The sequence below is a fragment of the Alligator sinensis genome, unplaced genomic scaffold, assembly GCF_000455745.1.
Source record: "Alligator sinensis unplaced genomic scaffold, ASM45574v1 scaffold1290_1, whole genome shotgun sequence".
NCBI classification, from domain to species: Eukaryota; Metazoa; Chordata; order Crocodylia; family Alligatoridae; genus Alligator; species Alligator sinensis.
In genome coordinates this window covers 269,680-280,809 of record NW_005843103.1, presented here as the reverse complement: position 1 = coordinate 280,809, position 11,130 = coordinate 269,680, and the positions used below count along the sequence as shown (strand labels likewise).

The 11,130-nt window shown below is 43.7% G+C and overlaps 1 protein-coding gene across 2 annotated transcripts in view; it reads left to right on the top strand.

Annotated features, from left to right (window-relative positions):
- Window positions 1-10: 10 nt before the first annotated feature.
- METAP2 (methionyl aminopeptidase 2) overlaps window positions 11-11,130 on the top strand; it is a 49,519-nt gene continuing 38,399 nt past the window's right edge. For both annotated transcript variants that reach the window (XM_014526657.2, XM_006037358.3), the window contains exons 1-4: window positions 11-186; window positions 1,279-1,380; window positions 6,052-6,117; window positions 6,909-7,011. In XM_014526657.2, the coding sequence (XP_014382143.1) occupies window positions 39-186; window positions 1,279-1,380; window positions 6,052-6,117; window positions 6,909-7,011 (419 nt within the window). In that variant the 5' untranslated portion in view covers window positions 11-38. The remainder of the gene's footprint in view (window positions 187-1,278; window positions 1,381-6,051; window positions 6,118-6,908; window positions 7,012-11,130) is intronic.

The window sequence follows — 11,130 nt, the reverse complement described above, 5'->3', positions numbered from 1 at the left end:
CGCGGGTGTTGCGCCGCAGCGGGGGCCGCGGCCACAACATGGCGGGCGCGGAGCCGGGCGGCTGTGCGGAGGAGGCGGAGAAGCAGCTGAACGGGGAGCTGCTGCCGCCGCCGGCCGACGCCGAGGAGCGGGAGGGCGCCAGGAAGAAGCGAAAGAAGAAGAAGAAGGGGAAAGGCGGCCCCGCGGGTAGGGCCAGGGCCGGGGTCGCCCCGTGTTGGGGGGCGGGCGAGTGAGGTCGGGGGGCGCCCGGCACTGGGCGGGCGGCAGTGAGGGGCGCGCCGCCCCGGTCCTGGAGCCCACTGGAGGGATCCCTGCTCCTCTTCCACGTAGGTCGGGGAGAGAGGCCTGGGGCATGTCTGGGCAAACCGTGCTGGGGGCGGCTTAGGCTGTTGGGGACGGGGGTGTGGTGCGTGTCTACCGTGGTTAGGCTGTAGGGAGGGGGGTTGTCTACTAGGGTTAGTCTGTGGTGGAGGGCGGGTGTGCGTCTACTTTGGTTAGGCAGTGGTGTGGGGAGGGGCGTCTTCCTCGGGTAGGCCCTATGGGGCCGGGGGCTGTCTGCTTTGGTTACTCTGTGCAGGGGAGCGGGGTGTCTACTTTCTCTACTCTACAACAAGGATTCACAGCCAGGTTGCTGCGTCACCCTGGGGTGCCCGGAGGGCCTTTCAGAGGTGCCGTGCAGCGTTAATACTCTTTGGTGTGCACACGTGATTCGCAGGATAAACCCAGAGATTTTAAATGAACCACCCGTTTTTAAAAATGGTCTGGTGTGTTGTGGTCTTTCTGAGTTTTTTTGCAACACAAAGATTGGCCTGTTGTTTTCTTTTCTGTCGCCAAAAAATGAGTGAAAATAAAGAGCTGGCGCTTTCCTAAGGGTGCCTTGAGTCTGAGGTTTAGAGCTGGTTTGTAAGGTGCAAGTCTCCCCTGCCTTCTACTTGACTTCAGACTAATGCAGCTAACTACCTCTCGGTTATCTTTGTAGCACACCCATATTATCTCATTGGAGCGGGCTAGTGCTAGGGACAATGGAGAGAGACATGGGCAGAAAATATTAAAAATGATGTGCAAATTCTTGGATAATTTTATCTTTGTATTCAGGTTTTTATGATAGCTCCCATCACCATAGAATTCTAGTCATGTTTATATGTGTGTTCACTTTTTAAAAAGGGGGGCAGCTGCTCTGATACCTGCATGGGTAAAATATTGAGATAATGATGTTGGGGTTTTATATAATTTAGAGTCATTCTGTTGTGCTAAACCACACTTTTATCTTGAATGCAGGGCAAGAAACAGAGAAAGAAACAGAGGGTGCACTTGATGATGTAGCAAAACAGTTGGATAAACAAACACTAGAAGAGAAGGAAAAAGATGACGATGATGATGGCAAGTATAACTTAGTTTTCTGGGTTTTCCAACTTCAAAAACTTCTAAAATAAAATTGAATACTCTTTACCACAGAGGCAGACAAATATTTTGGTCGGAGGGCTGCCTACTGAGTTTTGGCAAGCCATCAAGGGCTGCATGACAGGCAGCCCAGGGTAGATAAATATTAATTTTCTAAATTTTTTAGGGGCCCCACGGGCCGGATAGAATGGCCTGGCGGGCCATATCCGGCCCCTGGGCCACATTTTGTCCACCCCTGCTTTACCAGCTATCTTTCTCAGTTTAAGTAATTTATATCTGAATTATCACTATATTTGCATCATCCTTCCTCAATAGAAAAAAAAAAAAAAAAAAAAAAAAAAAAAAAAAAAAAAAAAAAAAAAGTTAGTTGGGATATTAAACTCATGAAAGAGAACTTGTTTTTCTGCACCATGGTGCAATTTTAAAGAGAAGTTGACTTTCAGACCCTAGGGAAAGTTCTCAATAATTTTTATGTATATGAATTTATGTTGTGCTAGCTAGTTTTCAAATGGTGTCTTTTATTCTTTGCCCAGAACGAGTACTACAGGAAACTATGGTAGGAAGTCTCAGAAGGGGATGCTGTAATAAGCAGGGAATGTGGATTACCACTCATTGAGTAAAATGTGGTTTGCTATCCCATTTTTATTGAAAAACAAAAGATACAGACTAAAGGTACACACTTGTGTTGCCAGTACACATTTGAGATGATAGATAAATGATTTGAAAATATGTTTAAATTCAGACTCTGCACGTTCTATATTATGATTATATTACATGATTAAGTTACAACTTTTCTTGATATTTAATTTTTCCCTTTTTTATTTAACCTTTATGGAAGTAAATTTTTCTGTGTATTAAGACTTCAGGTTACCACTTTTTTGCTGAGTTAGCATTTAAAATTGGCCTGCTATCCTAAATTGTCAAAAGATAATTTTTTAAGGTAAATGATAAACTACTACTGAGGTTTGTGGTTCTAGAACTGTTTAAATGTAGTAAAAAGAGTAAAACATCTGAATAGAAAGTGAAGAAATCTGTATCAGCGGTGCTTGACCTCCAGTGTGCAGAGCATATGACACTGGATCAGGCCTATGGATGGACCCTGCTTGCAGGATCTGGGCCATGGACTGGCCTTGTGCCACTTACCTGGCCCATGGGACCAGAAAGGTTGATCACCGAAGATTTAGATTTATATCCCATTTGGTTTGTGAAGGCTCAGAGTAGCATGCAATAAATGAAACATCAATTGATTCCCTAAATGATACCTAACCACAAGGAAACTCTATATCTTGCCAACCCCTGCTTCCCTGCCTATCATTCTTAAGAACAAACCCTCAGGCAAATCCCAACTCCCATTCACATTTTGGTATAAGAAACTTCCTCTCACTCCCCAACCCCCCAATGTCCTTCCCAAGACAATGCCCTCTGTTCCATATAGGGTCTATGGCTGTCCCTGCTTTTAGGATACCATCTTAAAAAACAAACAAACAACAGAAACACACCTGGGAATTGCAGGACACTGGTTTGGTTTTGGCCATGTAGTATGAATAAATAAATTTATATTGCTCCATGTAGATTTATAGTCTGGCCGAGTCTTTGTTCTCTGTGCACAGTGTACAACTCCGTTGTAGTAGTGTGTTCTGAGAAAGCTGGACTTAGATGATTTATTTTAAGTGATAAGATAAAATGCCATGTTACGTGATTCTGTTCTTCTGTTTTACGATGTAATTATCAATGCTTACAAGAAGCTAAATTTAAAGTGGCATTCTTATCGAAGCAAGAATAAGGTTCCTTATTTTTCACACATATGAATAAGGTCTCCTTATTTTTCACATAAATTAGTTAAAATTTCCTGCTGAGACAGTTTTTTTGCTCAAAATATAATCAAGTTAAATATAATCAAGATATATACCAGACTGCTTTTTGAACCATTGTTTTCATTGTCCTGCCATCTGTATAATTGTGAAATGTAACAGAGGCTATGCCTAAGAGCTAGAGCTATGTTTTAGATCTAGATTAAAAAAAAATAAAGACCTCCTTCATTCTTTCACTAACTGTGATTGGGGAACTCCAGAATAGTACTCTGTTTGTAATGGAAGAAAAGGAGAGTCATTGAAGTACAGGCATCCCGCATCTTACGCGGGGGTTACGTTCTAAAGGCAGCACGTAAAGGCGAAAATCGCGTATAGTGAAATTGCATATTACTGTGCCAGCAGTGACTGCATCTGCCTCCAAAACCTCCCGGAGCCGCACTTAGAGCTGAGTGGCTAGCGGCAGTGGTGCAGCGCGGCGTGGTGGTGGGGATGGCTACGTGCCACCTAGCCAGCACCATGCCTAGCGGCCAGCCACACAGCTCCGGGCACAGCTCCATGGCAGCGGCAGGAGGTTTTGGTGGCAGAGGCAGTCACCGCTGGCAGCGTGGTGGGGGCTGGGCCTCCAGGTAAGCAGCAGCGCCACATGCAGACTCAAGCCCCTCTCCCCCTCCCCACCCTCGTATAGTTGAATTTGCGCAAGTTAAATGCGTGTAAGATGCGGGATGCCTGTACTCACCAGGATTCATTGCACGACAAATGGGATGATGGCTAATATGTGTGTATGTAATAAAGAAAAATACGATGATTGTCTGTGTGAATAACTATCCTTATAATGATTATGGGTTTGTTTTCAATTCTACAAACCTTCGGGCAGCCTGGAACGGAACAATGTTACTCAGAAACAGTAGCTATGCTCTCTGGCCGCAGAGTTAGCCTGCAGCAGTCCTCAAGGACATGGTCCAGTTAGTTAGGCTTGCCGATTGGCAGATTCAGCTGCAGTAGCGTATACAGGAAGACCATGACAAGTGAGTAATAGCAACTACAAACTTCTTCAGTTTTGCCAGTATCTGCAGTGGTTCATATAGGGCCCTGGGGTGAGCTGTATGCCAAGTCTTGATTCTTTTTCTGATGCAGTGTTGATGGATTGAGCATAGTTCAAGGTCAAGCTAAATATGACATGGTTATGCTCTAAAACTTTGGGCAGTTAAGAGATACCAACTGCTACCTAAGCATTTTAATAGAGAACCTGGCAAGATAAATAGATTTGCAGTAATAAGATGTTTGTATTGGTAAGGCATCTTTAAAGATCACAAAGTAAGAGATTTAATGCTGACATTTGAATTTTCCTCTATGAATTAAATTTAAAAGGCCCCTGCACCCACTGCAGAGCTATACTATCTAAATATCACCAGTTAACAGTGAAATAACATTGACCCAAGAAAAAGGCATGGGAATCTAGTGAAGCTGGGTTTGGTGCCAGCATTCTCTGTTAGTTTTAATATCTGAACAAATACAGCATTCTGTATAAAATTAAAAATAGCAACAGTTCACATTGGTTGAAATTAAAGCACATTTTGGAATCAGTGTTCTTATAAAGTATAGGTCTTAGAATGAGGTGCTGCTTAGATCTAGAAGATGAAGGTAGATACTCTCCATGCGAAACGGTATTAAATTATGCCTAAACTTGCTTATATGAACTTTCATATGTGAAGCAGGTAACCATTATTTGATGTAGCCAAAGTAGGTAAGTATTGTTAATCAGATTATAAAGTAGATATGCTCAGGGCATCACTTATTATTTGCTTTTTATATGCTGTTCTCTGAAAAATTATAGGAAGGAATCCCATAAATACTTTTATTTTAGTGCAGGTTGCCATTTCTGACTTCTGTCAAAGTTGCACAAGGAGTTTATAAACACCCTGTACAGTCTCAAGGAGGGTCAGAATGGAGCTCGCCAAACATGTCCATTATTATTCATGTTTTGGTGTTTTTCTTTTGTTAAAGGAAAATAAGTTTCCAGACTAGAGAAGTAGAGTTAAAGTGGTGTTTTTGGGGGGTTTTTTTTTTTTTAGCTGTGATCTCATTTTTTTCCCCTCTCAATGAGGCCTCTCTCTTTTAGTTGGATTAAGAATGAGGGGATGAAGTGGGATTTTTTTCTTGAATATTCCAAATAGGCTGCTTTTTCTTATTTGTAATTTAAATATGCCACCAACTTAAAATGAATGTTCAGGGAGCTTCTTCTAGCTGTAGTGCTTTTAGAAACCTTTTCTTATGTCTCCATCTAGAGTAGGGAAGGATCTACAGTTGCTGATGGTTTGGTGGCTCCTTTCACACCTGTTAGATTTGTAGAATCCATGAGCCTTATAACTTGTGTTTAAGGCCAGGTACAGACATATCCTTATCAGTATAAGGGATTGGAAACTGGTCTATACCCGTAACAGAACAAAAGTTCAGTGAACACAGACTGCTTTGAAAATGGCAGAACCCCATCTAAAATTTGCCCCACCAAAAGGCAAATATGTGTTCTGTTCGCTACAAGTTTAAACTATGCTGCTTACAGAAAATGGTTTAACTTGAATCGATTCTGCCTTGGGCTTTTTTAATGTCTGTACCTAGTCTAAATTGTGATTGTCATCAAATTACAGGCTGCAGAGGTAGAAATAGCATTGATTCTAGATTCATTTTTATGCCTGTATCAAAATTCCTAGTTTGTTTATGGCATAGTTTACAAGGACTGTCAGTGTAATTTATCTTTAAGACTTTAGGATAGTAGTCATATCCACACTACTCTGCACAGGGCTTTTTGCCAGTATGCTTATAAACTTTTTTTCTGTTACAGATGGAGAGGGTGAAGGAGATGGAGTAGCAGGAAAGAAGAAGAAGAAGAAAAAGAAGAAGAAAGGACGTAGGTATCAAATGCAGGAATAAAGATGGACTTTATGGCCATGTCCAGATGAGTGCGGACTTAAGGTTCCCCTGGGGTAACTAGCAGTGGCACACCTTGTGGTGCTGCTAGTTGGCCTTGGGGAATGCCCATGCCACACACCCTCTGCTGTGCAGCAGGATACTCTGGGTGGGGTAGGGGGAGGCTGGGGCCAGAGTTGCTGGCCTTAGCACTCTTAGCTGGGTGCCAGGGAAGCTGTAGTCGAATTGCTCTGGAAGCCGGAGCTTGGCTTCAGCAGGCCAAGCTCTGGTTTTAGGTGGTGCATGTTGCCTCCACATACACCGCATTGCTTGTTTTCTGTGCAGGTTTTTTTGACCCTGGGATCTCCCCCCTTTCCTCCCCCACCTCCAGCGCTGCAAGGTAGTAGCGTGGGAAACACCTGAATGTGCTGTGTGGTGCTGCAGATGGGTCTTGCCACATACTGCATGGCTGCATTTGTCTGGACGTGGCCCACTTGTATTTTAAATTAAACTTGTCCAAGTATTGTTCAGTTGAAATATTGTCACGGTAGTGCACAAATGGGACTCTTTAGCTAGTGTTGGCTCAATGTTCCCCTTTCTGGTGCCTCTGAATGCCACACTGAGCATTGGCCAAATCAGGTTATTTGAGGGCATCTTAATGTGGTCTCCCAGGAATGAGGCCAGATCACAGAAGGCAGCTCTTAAATATGCTTTGCTACTTTTGCTTGTGTTGCAATTGAGATTTTTGTTTACAGTTTGCAATATAAAATCTGTAAAAATGTTACTCAACAGCTAAGGTCCAGACAGATCCACCTTCTATTCCAATATGTGATTTGTTTCCCAGCAACATTTTTCCAAAGGGAGAAGAATGTGAATATCCACCAACACAAGATGGGTAAGTGTTTTGTTGTTGAGTTTCTAAAACATTACAAAAAAAAAAAAGAATTAATATTGTTAACCAAAAAAAGTTGAACGCTGAACATTATCAGTTCAGTAAAGTTGGCCTTTATTTCCTTGACACTTTTCTTGTCTAACCCTTAAGGCAGTTCGTGAACAAAGATGTTAGTTATCATTTTTATGGAATTTTTTTATGGAATTAGCTAGCAAATTACTGTGCAGAAGTTTAGGTAATACATTTTCTCTTGCATATCATTTTATCCGAGACCATAGTTACATTACCAGAATTGCACTGAGACAGGAAAACTTGAGGCAAAAGCATACTGTGCATAGATGAGCAGTTTGTCCTGAAAATAAGCTGCCCTGGATTGGAATCGGGGTAAAATTTGTTCCTCAGTTCAAGTATTTATGTCAAATTGTCTTTTTTGCACAGATGAGGTTTTCTTTGTATATCTCATTATGCATTAAGTCATGACCTGACAGGGCTGGGTTTCTGTTTTATTCAAGTAATTGCATAGTTTTCTTTTCATTTGGATTCTATGAAAAAACTAAAATAACTGTGAAATGCCCAATGTGGTTTTTGTGATGTTTTTCTTAGTAGCATAGCTAAGTGTGGAACTTGGTTATGACTGAAGCTGGATGACTTATGAGGAAGGAAAATATTTGAACTCAAATGCCAGTCTCTAGGCATGCTCAGGAGCAGGTTTTTAGGTGCAGAGAATGTAGCTAATATTTATACAAATACTTGCACCTATTTGATGTAAAGCCCTTGTCTTGAGTACTACATTTTCCTTATAATCTAAAGGAGTAGAAATAGTGTTGTAGATTAGGTGACAGTCAGTAAATGTATTCAGCAAGAACACGACTAAATTTGTTGAAAACATTGTTTACTAAGTAGTCCTTGTGTCACTAGCAATGTCCTAAATGGCTTGTCCAGTACAAAAATTGTACTTTTTTCATGGTGTTGTTACAGTAATCTTAGGCTTGTAACTGAAGGGTTGCAAGAAATTGTAGAAAATGTCTTTCACAGTGTTCATTTTATGCTATTGACAGCATTTTGTTTAGTCATTTTCCGTGTTTGCCCATGAGTCTGTTGTAGCATACGACTAAGACCTAGAGGAGAAAAAACTGGAAACAGAAGATGTAATTATAAAACAGCAACACTTTACAAGAGACCTCATGGCCCCCTGAATGAAAAGGAGTTGCATCTTCTGGTACTGATTTAGATTTCAAGTTGATAGTGTTTGCTTACGATATGTGTTAAATCAAAATACAAAACTTTTTTATTTAATGGAGGCAATCTGTCCGTCCTCAGAACAGCTCCACCTAAACTTGGATTTTTCTCTCCCCCAGGCAAGTTTGTTTCAATTGCATATATTTTTGTCAGCAAGAATATAAAAATTTTATCAGTAGTCATGTTCCCTTTGTATAACAGAAAAAGCGATTCATCCTTTCCCAAATAGGAAAACATTTTCTTGCTTTGTGAAGGTTTGAAACTTCAGAGAGACTAAGCCTGAAGACTCAGAGAAAGCAAATAAGATCTTGAGGGCAGAGAACCTTAGTGTTTGGACATTTTCAATAAGTATTGCCATGTTCAAAAATGGATATTTGGTAGCTAGATAGATATATATATCTGTATGTTTGGTTTATGATGACATTTTTGAGCACTGGAACTTTTTTTGTAAATGATCTGAGACAGTCAGGTGGGTGAGAAACTGGCTGCAGGATAGACCCCAGAGCGTCATCGTGAACAGATCTGTGTCATCCTGGTGAGAAGTGTGTAGCGGTGTCCCGCAGGGGTCAGTGCTCGGTCCAGTACTTTTTAACATTTTTGTTAACTATTTGGATGTGGGGGTGAAGAGATCAGTGGCCAAGTTCACGGACAACACCAAGTTATGGGGAGTGTGGTCACGCTTGAAGGTGGACTACAGATACGGGCGGACCTAGATAGGCTAGCAAGTTGGGTGGATTGGAACCTGATGAATTTCAGTGTCAAGAAATGTAAAGTGTTCCACCTTGGGACAAACAACTCCCCACACACCTACAGGCTTGGTGTCACCAAACTGACTAGCACCACGAATGAAAGGGACCTGGGGGAAATGACAGACCACAGTATGAATATGAGCCGTCAGTGCAATGCTGTAGCCAGCAGGGCAAATAATACTCTGGCATCTCCAGCAAAACCAAGGAGGTGATTCTTCCACTCTACTCAGCACTGGTGAGACCACAGCTGGAGTACTGTGTCCAGTTCTGGGCACCACACTTTAACATGGATGTGGACAACCTTGAGAGAGTTGAAAGAAGAGCCACCCGTATGATCAGAGTCTTAAAAAGCAAGCCATACGAGGAAAGGCTGAAGGATCTGGGACTTTTCAGCCTGAGGAAAAGAAGGCTGAGAGGGGACCTGGTGTAATAGCTTACCACTACACTCGGGGAGTACACCAAGGGCTTGGTGAGCAACTGTTCACCAGGGCACCCGAGGGAAAAACCAGGAGTAACGGCCACAAACTCCTGCAAGATCGATTCAGGCTCAACATTAGGAAAAACTTCTTTACAGTCAGGGTGCCCAGACTGTGGAATAAGCTCCCTTCAGAGGTGGTGCAGTCACCTACTCATGGTGCTCTGGCAATGTGCTGGGGGACTGGAAAAGGGCCAGTGTGGTTCCTGTTTTCAAAAGGGGAGGAAGGAGGACCCAGGAAACTATAGGCCCGTTAGTTTAACCTCAGTCCTGGGGAAACTTTTCGAGAGAATTATCCTGGTGCATGTCCACGAGGGGCCAGCAGGGGAGTCTATGCTTAGGGGCAACCAGCATGGGTTTATTAGAGGCAGGTCCTGTCAGACCAACCTGGTGGCCTTCTATGACCAGGTCACCAAATCCCTGGATGCAGGTGTTGCGGTGGATATAGTCTTTCTAGACTTTAGGAAGGCCTTCGACACAGTCTCTCACCCCATTCTCATTAAAAAACTAGGAGACTGTGGTGTTGATGCCTACACAGTCAGATGGGTCACTAACTGGCTGGAGGGCTGTACCCAGAGAGTGGTGGTGGATGGGTCTTTTTTGACCTGGAGGGATGTGGGCAGTGGGGTCCCCCAGGGCCCAGTGCTTGGGTCCGCGCTGTTCAACATCTTCATCAGCGACTTGGATGAGGGGGTAAAAAGCACCCTGTTCAGATTTGCAGATGACACTTAGATGTGGGGTGAAGTGGGCATGCTAGAAGGGAGGAATAGGCTGCAATTGGATCTGGACAGGCTACAGGGGTGGGCAGATGAGAATAGGATGGGTTTCATCACTGATAAGTGCAGGGTACTGCACCTGGGGAGGAAGAACTAGCAGCAGACCTACAGGCTGGGGAACTCCCTTCTCAGTGCAGAGGCAGAAAAGGATCTTGGAGTCATTATTGATGCCAATATGAACATGGGCCGACAGCGTGGGGATGCGGTCAGGAAGACCAACCATACCTTGTCATGCATCCACAGTTGCATCTCAAGCAGGTCCAAGGAGGTGATCGTCCCCATCTATGCGACACTAGTTAGGCCACAGTTGGAGTACTGCGTCCAGTTCTGGGCACTGCACTTCAGGAGGGATGTGGACAGCATGGAGAGGGTCCAGAGGAAGGCCACTCGCATGATCAGGAGTCAGCAGGGCAGGCCGTAAGAGCAGAGGCTAAGGAACCTGAACCTGTTCAGTCTCCACAAGAGAAGGCTGAGGGGGGATCTAGTGGCCGTTTACAAACTGGTCAGGGGGGGGACCAGCAGGCATTGGGAGAGTCCCTGTTCCACTGAGCACTCCCAGGAGTGACAAGAAATAATGGTCACAAGCTGGCAGAGGGTAGATTCTGACTGGATATCAGGAGGTGCTACTTCACTGTCAGGGCGGCTAGAACCTGGAACCAACTTCCAAGAGAAGTAGTGCTGGCTCCTACCCTGGGGGTCTTTAAGAGGAGGCTGGATGAACACCTGGCCGGGGTCATGACTCTTTCCTGCCTCTGCAGGGGGGTGGACTTGTTGATCTGCTCAGGTCTCTTCCGACCCTACCAACTATGAAATCTTCAAGAGGAGATTAGACAGTCGCTTTGCTAGGGTCACCTGACCCCCAGTTATCTTTCCTGCTTAGTGC